Raw genomic sequence first — 20065 nt, forward strand, 5'->3', positions numbered from 1 at the left:
CAACAGTGAGTTACCTGAAATTTTTATTCCATTTGCACTTTTTCTGTCAGTTTCATTCCGAAATCAAGTGAAAAAGTGTACAGTTTGCTCCAATCGAGCAAACAACAGAAAACCGAAACATTAATCATAGGAAAGATTCGATATAGAAAATATTCTCGCAATCTACGTAGACAGATTTTTCAGTTGTCTTATTTTGCTTGGGTAAGTAAAACTAGGGCGAACGTCTGATGGGGAAATCCTCCCATCCCAAGCCAATCAATGTTTTCATTTCTCGACCGATGTCTTTGTTGTTGATTGGTCGAGGTGTGTACTATCGTTTAGGAAAATAAGAACATATTTGCCACATTTGCAAAAACAAGCAGCCCCCGTTTCAACAATGAAACTTGCCTGTTCAATGTATTGTTAGCTGAAATAAAAATATTTTGATAAGACTGTTAACTAGAAGGTTGGCCAAACCTGACTAGTACGTTCAGTAACATTACGGTACATTCGCTTTCACCTCCAGATAACGGCAAGTCGTGACATAACAGTGATAGTTTTAAACCCAAATATACCATATATTCCGACTGTGAATCGTTCATTGCCACAAATACCCATTAGCGAAAAAAACTGATTGTGCCTTATCAATAGATCTCCACATACAGTACTCGTGCAATTGAAGTTAGTAGTGAAATAAATTGTTTGTGATTTAGGCTTGTGTTGGCAATCCAGACCGCAAATACCGGAGAAACACGTAAGTGTTTACGTTGCGCTAGCTTTATCTGCAACTACAAAGTTAGGATTGCTCTGAGTAGGATGAACAGATGATAAGAAGCATTGACAAAGAGTAGTGAATTGAATAAGAGCAGTAGTTAGTGAAGATTTTTGTTTACATTTTTGGATAAAATTCAAATGATTAATGTGTAGCGTAAGATGATTCGTTGCTATTTGTGACGAAAATAACATTTATACTTCTATGTTCAGAAGATGTAAATAAACCATAATGTGAGTCGCATTCTTTTGGAAAAGTACAAAGACTGAACACATGTGTGCTATAAAACGTATATACATTTGCGTATCCGAATTGAAACAATGAATTGGATTGATTTGTAAACAACCATGTATTTCATTCTCAACTGTTTTCAAATTCACAATAATCTCAAAATAAATAGTAGATCGCATAAAGTGGCTAATAATGCGTAGAATGTAAAGTCGTTTCTAACGAAAAGAAACTTCGGGCCTTTATTTCTACCAGTTTCTAAACCTATTCAAATGCAATTGCGTCAGAAGAAATGAAGCGATTTTTAATTTTGCTTTTTCTTAATCGGCAGACAGATCAGTTTATCGTCTTCTTAAAATCGACACGTTCGTTTGTCCCAGTTCTGCAAAATGAGTGACGAATTCGATGGATGCGAGTGTATTTGGAGTCATGAAATCGCGATGCGGCGACTTTTATCACTGGTGAGAATGATTTTAAAACTTCTGTGAGGTTCGAAACTAACACTGAAACTATTAATTTTCTTTGTAGCTCCGAAACGGTCAGTCTTACTGCACTGACAATGAATGCATTGACTGTAAGTATACGCTGTAATCAACTAGCTCGCCACATTCTGATACATTTGTTGCCGTTAACTTTTATCTTTAATTAGTGCCCAACGTGCCAAACCAGGGAGTTGGTGATAACTTTTTCATGATGATGCTGTTCATTATTTTTGCTGTGATACTATACATGATGCGACCGTCTTCGCTCCGCAGGCGGAACGATTTGAACAAGGGTCTGCCACCGTCCAGCGATGTAAGACTAGCGTAGCGTCTGTCAGATCGTCGTTTTTTTTAATGAAATCCCGCTTACTCTTTCAGGGACCGAATAATGATGGTGCTCCACCAGCTGTCAATTGATGTGAATCGTCAGCTAGGTTTCCTTAGTTTTTGATTTCTTTAAATCAAATTTTTCCTTACAAAAGCAGTAAACGTAGAATTGAGATGCCGATTGTAATAAACGCAGTTCAAGCTCAATTTCATGTTATTGCAACCAAAAAATGCAGTCACATTATTGTAAACGAGTGGTGTGCAGAGTTGAATGTTGGAAATAGAAAAATTTATTCTTCGAAATCAAAAACGGAGGACTGCAATTAAGGAATGCATTGCGTTTAGCACTCGTTTCCAACTTCTTATTGAGTATAATCTAAAACTTTATATCTTACATTATTATTATGTTGAACTTTAGTTCTACTTATATATTTTGTTAATACGTCGATATTTCCGTTATGCAAACCAATAGCTCACAGTGATAAATTATTAAAGGTATTGTATAGAATGCACTCTCAAGCGGTGAATGGTTGATGCACTTTATGTTTTATTTATCGTATTATACCTGTATTCAATTCCTTGAAAACTGAAAGTATAAAAGCTTATAATTATTTTTATGATTCTCTACTATAATAACAATAACAAAAACAAAAACACACACAAATAAGATAAACTGAAAAGACATTTGAAAACAGATGGGATCCACCATGTCAAACTGAAATTTCTCGAAGCTCAGCAGAACAGCGAATACGAACAGAAGTTGAATACCCGTTATTAAGTTTTCCTTCTGAGCCTGAAGATATTTTTCTACAAAATGTGCAAATTGTTGACGTGAAAAGAGTTTGCAAAATGGTGAACGTTTGTTTCGGTGCTTTCTAGATTTATATGCATTGTATCTATTAAAGCAATGAATTATAGAATTACAAAATCGATGTTCGTCTTCAATTGATTATTTCCCTGATTATATTCTTGAGACTCACACCGTTATACCCTTCACTAAAACCGTACCAGTACCTATGCAAAATGTTCCAGTGAACTGTCAACAAATCAATGTTTGCAGTGACGACATAAATTTGCAGTCAAATGAATCTTGTCATTAACAATATTTTAGAACAGCAATTGTGTTTTCACTGTGACCTCAGCTCGTTATGTAGCGAATGTCGGTTGGTGTAAGTTCCAAAGCAATCACTTGATAAAATATTCCTCAGCATTTCTCGGCTTGTATCATGCTATCAATGAACTAAAATGCACGAATTTATCTACCAACTCGATGTTTTCGCAGTCTTCAGTACGCGTTTCTTATTTGAATAGAAAATGTTATGAATGTATCGAATATCTTCAGACAGGGTATCAAAAGTCTGTAAATCCGAAAAAATGTCTGCGGACTTCATTTCTCTATGAAGTATAAAACACAAAACTGATTTGGTGAATAAAAAAATGACGTGGCCATTTCAAAAGTCTGTACATTTTGACGAAAGTCTGCGAAATCCTCGATTTTCAAAAGCCTACAACAGAAAATGTCTTCAGCACCAAAGAAGAAATCCGCAGTTTTGCAGACAAAGTTGCAGACCTGGCATCCCCGAGTAGAAGTGAGTTAAGTTTATTTTCCTTGTGAAGATATGTGATTCGAATTACGAAACCTAAGTTAAATTCATACAAACTGGCCCATAAATTGGTGATTACATAGAACTAGTAATCATGAAGATACCATGGTTGTATCGGTTACATGTCATTTCGCCGACAGTCATTAGGCATACGGTCATTTAGCATACGGTCAACTGGCATAAAGATATTTGACATACACGCCATGGGGCATAACGGTCATTAGGCATACGGTCATTTGGCATACGGATAGATTACAGGTTTGTTTGCGAGGGGCCGCCGCTTCCGACAGCGGGGAAGCGGCGGCCGATCACAAATAAACCTTGTAATTCACCTGTATGCCCGATTTTCCAAATTATCAAGACGAAAGTACCTCAAAAGGTCAAAATAAATAATGCAAAAACAAACTACATAAACTCAATTATTAATGTCAATTTATATGAATTTTCGGAAAATATAATAAAATTATTTTTATATATTATGCCAAATATCATTACACCGAATGACCTTTATGCCAAATAACCGTATGCCTAATGAGCGTTATGCCAAATGGTGTGTATGCCAAATATCTTTATGTCAAATGACCTTTATGCCACTTGACTGTATGCCTAATGACCGTCGGCGAAGTGATCGTACACCGTTGTATCGTATCGTAGACATCATAAATACCCGAATCTCCAATTCCGCGATACCTATGGAAGAGAATGATGAGTCGTCGTCCTTCCGGAAAATAGGTAAAGCATCAACATTTCCTCTTCGCCTTATCCTTATCGGTGAACGAAGGAGATTGGGGCGGCCGAAAATGGTGGCTATCATGTTGAGATGTTCCGTTTAAGATGAAATAGTATCAATTCCCAAGACTCTTATTTATCAATAAGCAGAAAAAAATATTTTCGCCGTCTTCGTGAAGAGAAGTTCAATGTTTCTGTCTTTAAAGTATCTGTCTTCGATGCTAATCTGATCCGTCTCCGCAGTAAAAAAAATTGTAACAATCTCAATGTGATTATCAATCGATGTGAACAAAATTTAGACATACTGAACAACAAATGCAATGGTTTTCTGTTTTCGAGGAATATTGCGAATAAATCACACGTTATTACATCGGAAAAACGTATTGAGTACATTACATCACCTTTACTGTACATGATTTTGATATGAAATTATGCACCCTTTCGTGTAATATTACAACCTTTAGAACAGCACCAAGATTATCACCCCTATTCTGTATTTCGATCGAGTAATGCTTTTGTATGGAGAACTAGAACTTGATCGAGCAACAGAATGCCTAATTTCGTATTTGATAGAAACAATCCGATTCGATCGAAATACAGAATAGGGGTGATAATATTGGTGTTGTTCTAAAGGTTGTAATATTACACGAAAGGATGCATAATTTCATATTTCATATCATATGACATACTAACGACGCTTAGTTAGATTAGATTATTCTGTGAAAATTTCAGAATGATTGATTGACTTTAGCGGTCGGGAAAGTCTTTTTCTTAAGGAAGAATTGTATAGCTGAAAATGTCATCTTTAAACGTGTTCATTGAATATCTCGCCTTCAAAAGCATGGATCAAAAATCTATCCTGACAATGTCTAGATAATTTAATTTAGACGCGATTAGTACATAAAAAATGGAAAAAATGAAGTGAATGTTATTTTTCTGAAGATAAGTGAAATTTCTAAGCACGCGCCATTGATTCTGCTCCAGTTTCCTGGTAACGTAACGAAACATGAGAGAGAAATCAAATCGGCTTAGCAAGGCTGCCAAACAAGCGGCAGCTTTATTGGATGCAGACTGTCGACGATACCTCTCGCCGATATGATGTGCGAACCACCCTGCCTTATTCCTCACAAGAAAGTTACCACAGGGTATATAAAGCAATTTCTCACAACCTTGACAAATGTCACTAGTGCAAGAATCAGAAAAAGACAGTAAAAGCATTGAAAGCGATCGGTTGTGCAATTTGTAGTCGATTTGGATTTAATTTCTATGGTGTTTGAATTTCTGAATCTAACTTGATTCATCCACGTAGTAAGTGGAACAGTTAGTACAATTGAGGTACGTTTAGAGTAAAAGAATTATTACATGTATTACTTACCTTACCACTAGTTAAATACTTACCAAAAATGTGTGAATTAAAGCTTAACCTAAAACTTACCGTTGCTATTATAGATAACAATTAGTCATCCTTCCGCGGTGATACCTGAAAAGAAAGAAGAAGAAACACTGAAAATGTAAGAAACGATTATACTTACCCTTTATATATCTACTAAATAATTCAATAAATTACAGCCTTTTAGCTGCATAGTAAGGCAACTACAAAGACGGTGTTTACTTTCGGGAACATTTCTAAAAGGATTTTCATCCTAAGTTGGATGTTGGATAGTTACCAAAAAGTTCCTTCAGCGTACGTACCGCCCGGAAGAAGGATTCTACTCGTCGGAGGAGAGTAAATACCGAAGACGACCACTCGGAAGTGAGGTTTGAGAGTGGATTTATATCGACCGCTATAATTATTATAGAAGATATTTCTGTCACCCACTAATCGCGAGTCCCGTACAGTTTAGGTTAGAGTGAAATAAATTGTATAAATCGTTCAGGGAAAGTTAGGTCGCTATTTCGGTTAAAATAGTCGTTCGAAATGTCAGACGAACAAAATAATTTGACATCGAGTAATAACGATAGGCACTGCAAGAGGTGCAATCGTGCCGATGCCGATGACGACATGGTATGTTGCGATGTATGTGAATCGTGGATTCACTTTCAGTGTGCTGGTGTTAGTGAATCTATTGCCGAACCGGATAGAAGTTTTAAGTGCAGTAAATGCATGACTGATTGGGATGGCGAATCGAAATCAGCTGTTTCTTTCAATGAGTCGTCTGTCAGCAAGAGTAGTCGAGCATCGCAGAAATTGCAGCTTAGTCTTCAACTTCTTGAGGAGCAGCAAAATTTGAAGCAGAAACAAATCGAAATAGAACAAGAGTACTTACGGAAGCGATATGAATTGCTGCTTCAGATTGAAGAGGAAAAAGATTCTAGCAAATCAAGTCGGAAAAGTGGAATCAGCGTGAAAAGAAGGTGTGAACAAATGGAGAACTGGCTTAATAAGGGAACACAAGTTGACAGAGCGGGACAGTCGGAGCCTAAAATGTCTGAACAGAAGGTTACCCTGCCAGCACCAGTCGTTTGCCAGAAGAATGATGTTCCGGTACCAAAGCCAACGTCATTTGCCTCGAACGTTCTTACTGTGACCAATCCGAATTCGCTTAATCTCAATCCAGGAGTTCCAGTTCCAGGTGGAAGTATTAGTACCGAATCGTTTGTATCAACACCGGGCAAAACTACAGCAAATCCGCATTCGATTTCTTCAGTAGTTTCTGGTATAGTGATCCCTGCTGAAGGTAGTTCGATCACGTCCGCTGCTGTAATGTCGACGAGCGTTTCGTTAATACCCGTATCTGTACCAACAATTTCAACATCGATTCTGCCCAGCGTTACGGATGCTCTTATCCGTGCAGTGCCAGTCTGTTCACATTCACGAATAAATACCGGAGAAGTAATCCAAACGATTCCGCCAATGTCTTCATTGCAGTTGTATAAAAGAAACGTAACTAACTCAGGACTTGTCTCTTCTGGAAATACAGTATTCACTTCTACTGTGCAGCATCCTTCGATTTCTGGCTTGGCAGTTTCCGGAGTTCCATGGTTACCGGAATTTCCCGTTTTGAATCCAGTGTCTTCATCTCCGCTGCCCGATAGGAGCTACCGTTCGATTCCTGGCTTGGCCACAATCACTTCTACTGTGCAGCATCCTTCGATTCCCGGTTTGGCAGTTTCCGGCGTTCCATGGCTACCCGAATATCCTGTTTCGAGTTATTATCCACCAACAAGTGTGCCTGTTTCTGCTGTAAGACCGGCGTCAGTACCGTCTGTTGTACCATCATCGTTGGGAGTTTATGGAAATAGACACGATGTTCCAGTTAGCGTAGGGCCGAATAGTGCTCAGTTGGCGGCTAGGCAGGTTATGCCGCGTGAATTACCGAAGTTCAACGGGGATCCTCACGAGTGGCCCATCTTCTACAGTTCTTTTAAGAATACAACGGATGTTTGTGGATACACCGACGCTGAGAATCTAGCCAGATTACAACGTTGCTTAGGAGGTGCCGCACTGGAAGCAGTAAGGAGTCGTCTACTTTTACCAGCGTCCGTGCCGTACGTGATGGATACATTACAAAAGCTCTACGGTAGACCCGAAATTCTGATCAGTTCTCTTCTGAAGAAAGTACGAAACGTTCCACCGCCAAAGTCAGAAAATCTGAGTTCCATTGTCTGCTACGGGTTGGCGATACAAAATCTCGTTGATCACATTGTGTTGGCCGAACAACAAGCACATTTATCGAATCCTATATTACTTCAAGAATTAGTTGATAAATTGCCCGCTTCATTGAAGATGCAGTGGGGCACGTTCAAGCAAGCGTATACGAACGTCAACTTGGCGACGTTCAACGGATTTATGTCAGGACTAGTGAATTTAGCTTCCGAGCTTTGCATTGATGTAGTCTCTGTCCAAAACTATCAACAGTCGCAGAGAACGGAAAAACAGAAACAAAAGGAAAAGCTATTTACTCATTCCAGCGTGCTGCCTAGTACGTCGAAAGACAGGTCAGTCGAGGAATCTACTTCAAAAGCGTGCGCTTACTGTGGGAAAGACGACCATCAGATTATAAATTGTCGCGGTTTCAAATCGTTAGACGTTGGAGGTCGGTGGAAGGCAGTTCGACAGAAGAACTTGTGCCGGTTGTGCTTGATTCCGCATCGTAAATGGCCGTGTAGATCGAAGAAGGAATGTGGACAAGATGGATGTCGAGTTCGACATAATATGCTACTACACAGTAGTCGCAATGACGACGGAAATGGTCATAGGTCGGAAGAAGTCGTTCATCAGAACCATCATCATACGAAATCCTTTTCGTTGTTTCGTTATTTGCCAGTTACGCTGTATGGAAACGGAAGAGAAGTAAACACCTTCGTATTCCTAGATGATGGATCGTCGTGTACACTGCTTGAAGAAGGAATCGCTGCACAGCTTGGCATAGAAGGAGAACCTGATCATCTATGGCTGAGTTGGACCGGAAAGGTTAGCAGACATGAAAAAACTTCAAGGAGGCTGAGTATTAAAATATCCGGAGACGAACATAAGGAAATGTTTCAGCTGGCTAATGTTCGTACGGTGCGTGAGCTAGGTCTTCCAAGTCAAACACTGGACTATTCAGAGTTGTCGGATAGATTTCCGCATCTTCAAGGACTTCCCGTAGCCAGCTACATCGATGCCAAACCTGGTATGATAATCGGCTTGGAACACGTACGGCTTCTAACTAGCTTGAAGACAAGAGAAGGCTGTAGTAGTGAACCTGTAGCGTCGAAAACTCGGTTGGGATGGTGCGTGTACGGAAGGAATTGTGGAAATGGAGACTCGGTTGAACAGTTACACATCCATTCATGTGACGACATGAGCAACAGCAGCCTACATGATGCAATGCGGAAGTTTTTTGCGGTGGAAGAAGTAGTTTCGACGCATCAGTTAGAATCGGAAGAAGATAAACGAGCACGTAGTATTTTGGAGGTAACAACGGTACGAAAAGGAAACCGAATGGAGACGGGTTTGCTTTGGCGAAATGACGAGCGGAATTTCCCGAACAGCTATCAAATGGCGATCAGCAGGTTGAGAGGCTTAGAGAAACGGTTAGCAAAAGACCCCGACTTACGGATAAAAGTCATTGATCAAATCAAAAGCTACGAGCAGAAACAGTACGTTCGAAAAATATCGCCAGAAGAATTAGCAAAAGTAAACACTAGGCGAACATGGTTTCTACCGTTAGGTGTTGTGACGAATCCCAAGAAACCAAACAAGATTCGAATGGTGTGGGATGCAGCTGCGAAAGCAGGTGGAGTTGCGTTTAATGATATGCTGCTCAAAGGTCCAGATCTGCTCGTATCGCTAGTCAACCTTTTGCTACGTTTTCGAGAAGGCAAAATAGCAGTATGCTCGGATATTCGCGAAATGTTTCTGAGAATTCTCATTCGGGAAGAGGATAAGTGGTCGCAGTGCTTTCTGTGGCGTAACAGTCCAGCAGATGAAGTGCAGGTGTACGTAATCAACGTCGCTATGTTCGGAGCAACCAGCTCACCGTGTACGGCACAGTTCGTAAAGAACAGAAACGCTCTCGAATATGCCAAATTATATCCCAGAGCAGCAGATGCAATCGTTTACAACCACTACGTCGACGATTTTCTGGACAGTGTCAATTCGGAGGATGAAGCAGTAAAACTAATTGAAGAAGTGCAGCTCATCCACGCTGCAGCAGGGTTTGAATTCGGAAAGATATTGTCGAACTCGTCGAATGTGCTCGATCGTCTGGGAGAAACCGAGTCGTTGAACAGCAAGTCGCTAGGTTTGGACAAAAATCCTTCGTGCGAGCGAGTCTTAGGATTGGTGTGGGTTCCGTCAACGGATAGCTTTACCTTCGATCGATCAGCCGTTAAAGATGTTCTAGGTAGCAATATTGTAACTCCGACAAAACGGCAAGTGCTACGAACAGTAATGAAACTGTATGACCCCTTGGGATTCGTAGCACATTTTGTGGTCCAAGGAAAAATCCTAATGCAAGAAATTTGGCGTGCAGGAACTAACTGGGACGAACCGATTTCTGAGTGCTTAAGCGATCTTTGGAGTAGATGGATTGAGTTGTACGACAAGATCGACGAAGTAAGGATACCCCGATGTTATTTTGTTGGACCTAAGGAGGTGGATGAAATCGAGATCCATGTGTTCACAGATGCCAGCGTGTCGGCATGTGCATGTGTAGCATATCTGAGGATGTCGAATAACGGAAGTTGCTGGTGTTCTCTAGTAGCAGCAAAAACAAAGGTTGCGCCAATTCGTCCACTTTCAGTTCCTAGGTTGGAAATTCAAGCGGCTATGATGGGAGCTCGATTAATGCAAACCGTAAGCTCTGCACTCACGGTCAACATAAAAAGACGATTCCTGTGGACAGATTCAACGGTAGTTCTAGCCTGGCTTCGCTCCGACAGTCGTCGATATCCTCCGTTCGTGTCGTTTCGAGTCGGTGAAATCCTTTCGCTTACCAGTGTTGATGAATGGTACTACGTGCCTTCAAAGCTCAACGTAGCTGACGATGCCACGAAGTGGAATACAGGATTGTCGTTTGATCCAGACAGCCGTTGGTTTCAAGCCCCCTCATTTTTACCCACGAAAGAGCAGTGGCCCAAACAGTCTACTAAAGTAGATGAAGCGGATGCCTCCGTTGAAGAAGTTCGAGTAGTAGCAGTACACCAGGCAGTAGAGGAGATCGTTAATGCAGATCGTTTTTCTAACTGGAATCGATTAGTAAGGGCGATGGCTTATGTTTATAAAGCAATAAATAAATGGAAACAATCTGAAAGCGGTAGTTGTCTTCGGCAGGATGAGTTCAATAAGGCAGAGGAAGCTCTCTGGCGCCAGGCGCAAGCGCAGTCATATGAGGAAGAGATTCAGGCATTGACGAAGGGTTGCAGTGTTAGTAAACAAAGCTCGCTGAGGTCGATGGTTCTCTATCTGGACGATAAAGGACTTGTTCGGATCAAAGGCCGAATCGGAAATGCATCACATATTCCCTACGCGACCAGGTACCCAGTAGTACTTCCCAGGAACAGCCGAATAACCTTTCTTCTTGTGGATGCTTTCCATCGACGGTTTCTTCATGCGAACAACGAAACAGTTTACAACGAATTGCGACAGAAGTTTCACATTCCAAAATTGCGAACATTCATACGCCAAGTTGGAAGAATTTGTCAGCACTGTAAAGTGAAGAAAGCTGTTCCGGTGCCACCGTTAATGGGACCGCTTCCCAAAGTACGCTTAACGCCATTTATTCGACCATTTACGTACGTCGGTGTCGATTATATGGGACCGTTCGAGGTCAAAATTGGACGCAGTCTGGTAAAGCGCTGGATATGCTTGTTCACCTGTCTCACGATTCGGGCAGTTCATTTGGAACTGGTGCATAGCCTTTCAACAATCTCTTGTGTAATGGCAGTCAGAAGATTTGTGTCTCGGCGGGGCGCGCCTCTTGAGATTTTCTCCGATAATGGCACCAACTTCGTTGGAGCAAATCGCCAGTTGACAGAAGAAAGGTCGAAAATCGAGAAAATATCCAAGCACTGTGCCGCCACATTCACGAACGCAGATACGCAGTGGCATTTTAACGTTCCTGCAGCTCCGCATATGGGTGGACCATGGGAACGCATGGTTAAATCCGTAAAGATTGCGATGAAAGCTATTTCAGACAGTCCCCGACATCCAAGTGATGAGGTTTTAGAAACTATCATGTTGGAAGCGGAAGGCATTGTGAATTCCCGACCACTGACCTACGTACCGTTGGAAGCAGAAGATCAAGAGTCACTCACGCCGAATCATTTCCTGCTATACAGTTCAAGCGGGATTAAACAACCACCGAGCGATCCTGTAGCTAAAGGATACATTCTACGGGATAGTTGGAAGCTAGCGCAGCACATCGTAGATGAATTCTGGCGAAGGTGGGTTCGGGAATATCTTCCAATGTTAACGCGCCAGACGAAATGGTTCGATGCAGTTAAACCATTAGCACCGGGCGATCTAGTTGTCGTCGTGGATGAACAAGCTAGAAACCGTTGGGAACGAGGACGCATTCTCGAGACGTTTCCGGATAAAACCGGACAAGTAAGAAGAGCGACGGTGCAGACAAACAGAGGAGTGTTTGCTAGGCCGGCGGTGAAGCTATCCGTTCTAGATGTCGTAAGCAGTAGCCAGAACTCGGAGCGAATCGCTTCGGAATCGGGGATGATTCACGGGTAGGGGAATGTCGACGATACCTCTCGCCGATATGATGTGCGAACCACCCTGCCTTATTCCTCACAAGAAAGTTACCACAGGGTATATAAAGCAATTTCTCACAACCTTGACAAATGTCACTAGTGCAAGAATCAGAAAAAGACAGTAAAAGCATTGAAAGCGATCGGTTGTGCAATTTGTAGTCGATTTGGATTTAATTTCTATGGTGTTTGAATTTCTGAATCTAACTTGATTCATCCACGTAGTAAGTGGAACAGTTAGTACAATTGAGGTACGTTTAGAGTAAAAGAATTATTACATGTATTACTTACCTTACCACTAGTTAAATACTTACCAAAAATGTGTGAATTAAAGCTTAACCTAAAACTTACCGTTGCTATTATAGATAACAATTAGTCATCCTTCCGCGGTGATACCTGAAAAGAAAGAAGAAGAAACACTGAAAATGTAAGAAACGATTATACTTACCCTTTATATATCTACTAAATAATTCAATAAATTACAGCCTTTTAGCTGCATAGTAAGGCAACTACAAAGACGGTGTTTACTTTCGGGAACACAGACACATTTTATGCAAACTTGTAACCGAAAATATTGAAACTTTTCTGGATTAGCCGGGTAATCGAGAGTCATTTTGTACATATGCGAGAGAACATGGAGAGAAATGTAATACGCAGAGCGAGGCACGTGGTTATACGCGACCTACTGGCCTCAGCCATTGACGTTATAGTTTTGTTTTGCTGTGATTTATATGACAAAAAATAAAGTTGTCTTTCATATTTAGGGAAATCGTGTCAGAAGTGTTGTAGTTGTAATATTTCTATAACAGGCAGGAGGATTTTGTTATTGCTCCGGAACGTTTTGAATTTTTTGGAAGATCGCACCGAGTAGGTTCAACGTACAGCATTTTTTTTTTGTTTCAATTATAGATGTTTCAACCTTAAGATCATTCGCTTCTTCGGACCAGAAAAGCTTTCTGACCCTACCCAGTGAAATTTATCGACCCGCATAAGTCCGATCATCGGCCCGATTATCGGACCGATTGAGCACGATATGGGGCCGATCGTAGCGCTTCGATCGGCCCGTCATCGGACAGTTCTGCACCATTTGCATCAACCGCGTCGACCTAAAAAAGCTTTATGTTAACATTATGTATCGCTAGAGAAACATAGCGAAGGAATATCAAACAAGGCATTTTCGAGACGGCGTCTCTCCGATAGGGTGTGAAAGAGTGTTAAATATTCTTTTGTTTCGATCATAGAGGCTTTAACCTTAAGGTCATTCGCCTCTCAGCGTCAGGAAAACTCGGACCCTATGTTCGGGGTTGGAAATCCAACCCCGATATATCCCATCCCCTGAGTATCAGACATCCGCTCTCTGCTTTGGTATTTCTTCACTATTTTGTTCTACCGATACACTATGTAAGCTCGAAACGCAATCAAAAGCTTTCTTGCACGATGCGTCCGATGTTCGGATTTACTGGGTATGTGCGGGGTTGGGGGTTGAATCCAGGTGGGCTGCGTGAAAGGCATCGACTAACCCATCACGCTATACCACGATGTAAAATACCCTGGCGATCAAATTTTTCAATGTGTTAGTGCGGTTGTCATTTTATTTTGGAATAACAGAGAGACATGAAGAAGAAAAAACATAAACAAATGACGTTCCGGGAGTTGCTTTTATGAAAATATTTAGAGTTGGTTCTGTTTGCGAAAATATCGACAGTGAAATGCGGTGTTTTGTTCTGGGATGTTTCAATCGTTTTCATCATCTGCATTTAAAATGCTACCCACAACACAATCACTCCATTATCCATAATAACTGTAATAGATATCACAGCTCGATCCGCCAAATCCTTCCTCCAACGAAATGAACAGAATCGGATGTGTGTAAAATTTTCTATATTTCGACGTTACCTTGCAAGCCCTTGAAGAAAAAATGTCCAGATTTTCAATTAGTGCCAAAGATTCGCCAGACTGCGCGACAACTGGAGTAACTTAGAAGTGAAATCCTGATCTGAAATGGTCGTTTGTTTATGTTTACATGCTTGAATCCCGGCGCGCCATACTTAATTTCGTGAGAAAATTACCAACACAACCAAAACTGTCTTAACACGCCACCAGTGTATATTACGTCGTGACGCTATACCCCTCCCCCGTATAGCAAATTTGAAATTTACACAGGATTTAAAAAAAAATGTTCGCACCTATATATCTGTTAGGTTTCTACTCAAAATTAGGTAGCGGCTAGTAAGAGTGTAGCCACAACATTTGCTGGGTGCACTGCTAGTCTTTCTTTCTATCAAGAAACCAGGGCCATTTCTAATTCCACTTCAACATCATCAAGCGAGCATTCAACATCTTCTAGAGAAGCTGTAGAATTAACGTAAATTTCAAAAGTTTTATCATCATCTATTCCAAAGTCGGTACTCATTTTGTGGTAATAGCATAGAAGCACAACTTGTAACTTTAGAATTTCTTCATAATCGGTAAGTTCGTTGAAACTTCTAATTTCGTAGCCACGTTTTTAAAAATGGCGATTGATGGCCTACTTGATTAGTTTGATTGTTCGATTCCTTTGTATTTTAACTACAGCTGCACTAAAATGGTGACCGAAATCAATGATAAGCTTGAATATGAGAACCAAAATCTAGGCGAAAGCAGTTCAGATGAGTGCGATCCCTGCCCAGCTGGGGCGCTTTCATCTAAATTCGATCGGACAGATACGTCAATTAATACGAATCCGCTTCCGAACGGCAAGTATACGTTGATTGGCATCGATATAGATACGACTGGTCGTAGACTGATCGATGAGATTGTTCAGGTCTCCGCCTACACACCGGAGCACCAGTATTCGCAATACATTATGCCGTTGATGAATCTGAACCCGGCTGCTCGCCAGCGTCATCAGGTTCGTGTCATCACGGTCGGTTTCTTCCGCATGCTGAAAAGTATGCAGACGTATAGAGTAGTCAAAACTAAAACGGAAGTGTCGGCTTTGAACGAATTCATCACCTGGTTAGAGGAAAGATACCGAGAGGACGAAGGGTCTGATGGCGTCGTGCTAATCTATCACGAACAGCGCAAATTTGTGCCGTACATGATGATCGAAGCACTGAAGAAGTACAACTTGTTAGATCGGTTTTCCGCGACGGTAAAATCGTTTGCTAACGGATTCAAGCTGGCCGAGCAAAAGTGTACCAAAACGATCAAATACTTCTCAATCCGACAACTGGCCAAGCTGGTGCTGGACGAGACTGAAGCCAAAGATGGTTTCGAGGGTAATGCGGCCTATCGGGCTCGTTTGGCTTATCAGTTATCGCGACAATTGTCCAAAGGTAAGTAGACACCATTTTATCGATGACGGCCATTACGTTATAGTCTATTGTTCCTATTGTTAACAGTAATCGTTTCATTATTCCGTCGCCATGTTTCTTATATGTGGTTACATTTATTCTAGATTATATGATTACTGGAAAGTGTTTTTATTTCAAAATATAGATGTATAACTAAACGAAATTATTAATAGTTGAAACTATCATGTATATCACGTGTTTGTTCATTATAAAGACGATAGCAAAGTTCAAAATGGTGACGGGTCTCATGAATCGACGGAGCCCCTTAGCGACGAAGTTAGGCCGGAAAACGAAACCGAAGCTGAGAATCAAGCGAATGACGTTGACGATACGGAAGATGCCCAACCACGAAGCGATTCCAGCGAAGTCGACGAGGATGATCAGCAGCAGCTACTTAACTCGACCGACGTCGATGTGGTCACTGGGCAGTTGACATCGGTTCCTGAACCACAACCGCGTTCACGACCCACTACCGAAGCAGAACGGGAAAAGATGTGCACGGTATTATGCGAACTGGCTTCGCCGATTACCTGCGAAATCACCGAACTGGACGAACAGGAAAAAATCTTGCTGCGCCAGAATTCGCTACGACCGGTGTTTCTGCAGTACTTCAAGACGACTATCTACCATAGGTTTGATATGGATAGTAGAATCTTGTTTTAAAAAGGCTTCACTGTACGTTCATTCCTTGCAGGGTTAAAGCAGTGACGTACCGACGAGTTTTGGCCGAATACGGATACGATTTTGCCTCGTTACTACAGGTGTGGACCGAGGAGAAACGTGAGGGTTTGGAACAAGTGATTGCTAAGATTAGCGAGCTAAAAGACGACGAACGTTCTGAACTCATTGAATTACTTGATTGTCATTTTGATCCGGAAAAGCAACAGCTCAAGCCGGTGGTGAAACGAGTTCGTCATCGCACTTCAAGGGGTGAGTCTAGTTTGCGAAATAAATAAATTGCAATAAATATAAACGCGATTTTTCCATATTTGCAGGTCGTCTTTTTTTTGCTAGCAAAGACAGCAACACGTCTAACATGAACGGTACAAATTATAACAATAACAAAAACCTCAATGGCAACAACAACAAGGAAAACCGTAAGCCCATGGGTAGTCAAGGTGGAGGAAACAACAATCTCGGTCACAACAACCACAACGCTAACGTAAACAACAACAACAACGGTAAAAATTACTCTCAATCATCTTCACCGAACGGTGGTAAAAAAATCCGTCAGCGCAACCCTCCAAGACGTCGCCGAAACAATAACACCCAGAACAAACAGAGCGGCCAAAACTTTAACCAGCCGCCACAAATCATACAGGCATCCGTCTAAGATCTGTATTCTGAAGAAGAACAAAAAACGTGCAAACTGAAACATCATAGCGACAGTTGCAAAAACATATTTGAATAGAAGTAGAAATTCACCCGAATTGGATTTAAATAGTTCTGGAATAAGTGCTAAAATTTCTAACCATTAAAGCGAGATAAATATGCAGCATTTTTGAAGGAGGAGTACAGGAATCTTATGCAACTTTCGATGGAAAGCTTCATTTGACATGCAAAATGAAGCTTCTGTTTCTTTCTTTTTAGAATAATTTGCTAGATTTTAGGGGTGATATTAGTTGATAACTAATCATATTTTAAAATGTCTATTTTACCATTACCATTACACTATAGTAATCACAGCTTTTTTTATTTTCAATTTGCTGGAGTATTTTTGGTTCTGATCAAAAATGGCTCTTAAATTGCTTTTGGATTTTATAGAAAAGAAGATAGCTGAAACTCTGCGCTTCTCAAGTTAGGGCATACAGAAGTATAGTTGAACAAGAAAAAATATTCCGAAGAGAAGTAAGCGCGCGCTTTTCTTCGGACATGTTTTCAACTTATAAAAATTATGGAAATTGCTAATGTCTCTAACTAAATGATAGTTCAGTTAAATCAGTTCATCTCTTTGGTCCAGCTATTATGGCGTAAAGTTTAGAAGAGGAAAACATAATATGAAGATTGTAAACATTTGAAATGTAATGGATAGTGAACGTGAGAAGGAAGGTTGAAGCGCAGGTAGCGATAGGTGGTTTCCACGTTCCACTATTTCAGAAAATAAACACTATTGCATTGTATGAGGGTAGCAGAAGAAAATTTGGAATGATTGTGAAATGATATGAATTTGTTGGTCTAAGAAATGCAAGGTTCCGTCGTCTGCGATGTTCGGAGCTTGTCTATTTGAAAAATATATGGCGAAAGCAAACAAACTTTGTTCAAATTTTCATTGTTTTTGATTTTGTACGTTTGATTCAGTAAAAAAATTAAACAGCCACGATTTTCAAGTCCATAGTTATTCACAATTTTAATCAAGGTAATCGATCTTATTTACTAATTTTCCAAGTTTTCGACACAAATGACACCTGCAAAAATTGCATTTTCAATATAAATTTTAATACAAACTAGTACCTTAACGAATAATGTCGATTATATATATATAATAATAAACTGAGCTCTCATTTACCATAGAACCATTACTTGTACGTACGAAAATAATCACTCCTCCTCTTTTATGCAATTTTCAACCAGTTGTCGCAGATTAGGGTTCTCCATCGCAGCAGCTATTCGTTCCTTATCGTTGATTTGCTTGTTAACTGTATCAAATATAAAAACCATCGTTGAAACGCAATTAGAGTTTATCTTCAAATCTATCGCCCATCGTCAAACTTTATTGCAGTAAGGCACTACAGCTAGTGATAGCAACTTACTCTCATCTTCCGTCGAGTGGGCGCCCTTCTTGATGTAGATGTCCAGCTTAAGATGATGGGTGAGACTTCGCTGCACCTTAATTCGGATGCACAAACCAATCAACGTAGCTAACGAGCAATGCGGAACGGTTGGATTGAATTCTATCCGAACAACGTACACATTACCATCGGTTGGTTCCTGCACGAAGATGCCATCCTCGTAAACCACTTTCAGATCCTCCAATGTGTTTGGTTTTTCCGGATCTCTGATGGTTCGCAAGAAATCTGCAATTGATTAAGGTAGAAAAGTATTTATTTTTGCTCATGGTGGAGACATTTATCAACTAACCGAAAATGGTTTCCTTCAGATCGTTAGTACTGCGATAGCCAAGCTGAGATAAGTTGGGCGACGGTTCTACTTCACTGTTAGTATTTTCACTGCAGGAACCTGAAGACGGGTTCGAATCTTTTTTGCGAAAAAAAGATAACATCGTCGGGTTTATGCAATCTTCAACAAACTATGTCAGCCCAAGATATGTAAACTGAAGATTCTTCGTTTAAGCATGAAAATAAAAAAAAAGTCTTCTCTATTTACGTATCATTTGTTTTGATCTCGTAATCAGCTGATACCGACTTTCTCTACCGACTATCAAAATTTTTATCAAGCTGTCAAAATAATGAGTCGTCGCGTCTCGGTCCCAGTGAGAATACCGACAGAAGTGTTTCTAATATCGTTTTCGCTTGATGCCAAACCTAACCCAGTTTTCTCCATAACTGCTGTCAAACCGTTTGTTTGAAGCAGAGATGCCAGATATTTTCATAGGAAATCTGTATTACTCTCTATAAAAAATCTGTATTTATCTGTATTCACTAATAAAATAAATTTCAGCAATAAAATGATATTAAAAGATGTTATTCCAATACATGGTTGTAGAATGGTAAATTCAATGAGACCAAGCCTTTGCTTCTCGTCACTAAAATTAAATACTAATAGATTGCTCATGCGAAAAAGTTTTTATTTTACTTCTTGGGAAATTCGTATCAAATTTAGAAAATCTGAATCAAATCTGTATTCTGTATGCGTATGTAAAAATATGTATAATACAGATAAATTTTTACAAATGGCATCTTCGGTTTGAAGCCAGTTTTGAACCTAGTTCAACGCAAGTCAACTGAAAATCGAGCAAGTTTTGACCCTGGTTTTTATATCGGGTTTGCTCACACCCCCGTTGCTAACTGCGAAACCAACACAGTTTCGTAAAAGTGTTTGTTTGATAGAACTAGCCTCGGTCAGTTTCAGTTTTCTCAAGCAAAAACGACATAAATCATTAGCGGCCCTTACACGATCATTAAAAGTGTCATTAATAAATAGTAATGTAATTTTTAGTGAACTTGTAATGATGACTTCTTTGTATAAATTTGGAATACTTTAGTACTGATTAAAAATGACATTAATAATTCTCGTGTAAGGCCCGCTATTCAGGTTTTGCCATAAGGTGGATTTGTAACCATGTAAATAAAGAGAACAAGTGGGTAGGTAATGTCAGAGACATGACTGGATGACGCGAATACGAATAAAACTTCACATTTCTGAATGTCTAAAATCGTTTTTATTAGTTGATATATTGTGTGAATTGTTCACGGTTTCATTTCTTTACTTATAGAATTGTAACGGAGCACCTACACTAAAGTA

The 20065-nt window shown here is 40.2% G+C and overlaps 4 protein-coding genes across 9 annotated transcripts; 3 read left to right on the forward strand and 1 right to left on the reverse strand.

Annotated features, from left to right (window-relative positions):
• On the forward strand, window positions 1-2720 carry LOC131437514 (small integral membrane protein 14). 4 transcript variants are annotated; one of them, XM_058606913.1, is made up of 5 exons: window positions 1-201; window positions 1315-1440; window positions 1508-1553; window positions 1629-1774; window positions 1840-2720. In XM_058606913.1, the coding sequence occupies exons 2-5, from the start codon at window positions 1369-1371 to the stop codon at window positions 1876-1878; spliced, it is 303 nt and encodes a 100-aa protein (XP_058462896.1). In that variant the 5' UTR covers window positions 1-201; window positions 1315-1368; the 3' UTR covers window positions 1879-2720. The 4 variants fall into 4 exon arrangements, with proteins under 4 accessions (XP_058462896.1, XP_058462893.1, XP_058462895.1 ...); XM_058606910.1 differs by having other exon boundaries at window positions 2-201; window positions 1311-1440; XM_058606912.1 differs by lacking the exon at window positions 1-201 and adding an exon at window positions 390-733 and having other exon boundaries at window positions 1311-1440.
• Window positions 2721-5196: 2476 nt separating this feature from the next.
• Window positions 5197-13512, forward strand: LOC131435743 (uncharacterized). Of its 2 annotated transcripts, none has more exons than XR_009230539.1 (2): window positions 5197-12735; window positions 12794-13512. XR_009230539.1 is itself a non-coding variant. In XM_058603917.1 (2 exons), exon 2 carries the CDS (start codon window positions 6040-6042, stop codon window positions 12289-12291), a length of 6252 nt encoding a protein of 2083 aa, XP_058459900.1. In that variant the 5' UTR covers window positions 5197-5632; window positions 5691-6039; the 3' UTR covers window positions 12292-13511. The 2 variants fall into 2 exon arrangements, 1 of the variants encoding a protein (XP_058459900.1); XM_058603917.1 differs by having other exon boundaries at window positions 5197-5632; window positions 5691-13511.
• Window positions 13513-14560: 1048 nt separating this feature from the next.
• Window positions 14561-17906, forward strand: LOC131435744 (maternal protein exuperantia). The gene is made up of 5 exons (XM_058603918.1): window positions 14561-14776; window positions 14883-15625; window positions 15858-16275; window positions 16338-16573; window positions 16639-17906. Exons 2-5 carry the CDS (start codon window positions 14893-14895, stop codon window positions 16974-16976), a joined length of 1725 nt encoding a protein of 574 aa, XP_058459901.1. The 5' UTR covers window positions 14561-14776; window positions 14883-14892; the 3' UTR covers window positions 16977-17906.
• Window positions 17907-17963: 57 nt separating this feature from the next.
• Window positions 17964-19025, reverse strand: LOC131435745 (MIP18 family protein galla-1). Of its 2 annotated transcripts, XM_058603920.1 has the most exons (4): window positions 18722-19025; window positions 18394-18657; window positions 18150-18279; window positions 17964-18048 (listed from the first exon to the last, which is right to left on the reverse strand). In XM_058603920.1, exons 1-3 carry the CDS (start codon window positions 18861-18863, stop codon window positions 18182-18184), a joined length of 504 nt encoding a protein of 167 aa, XP_058459903.1. In that variant the 5' UTR covers window positions 18864-19025; the 3' UTR covers window positions 17964-18048; window positions 18150-18181. The 2 variants fall into 2 exon arrangements, with proteins under 2 accessions (XP_058459903.1, XP_058459902.1); XM_058603919.1 differs by having other exon boundaries at window positions 17964-18279.
• Between the last annotated feature and the right edge of the window lie 1040 nt (window positions 19026-20065).

Source organism: Malaya genurostris, chromosome 3, assembly GCF_030247185.1.
Source record: "Malaya genurostris strain Urasoe2022 chromosome 3, Malgen_1.1, whole genome shotgun sequence".
Lineage (NCBI taxonomy): Eukaryota > Metazoa > Arthropoda > Insecta > Diptera > Culicidae > Malaya > Malaya genurostris.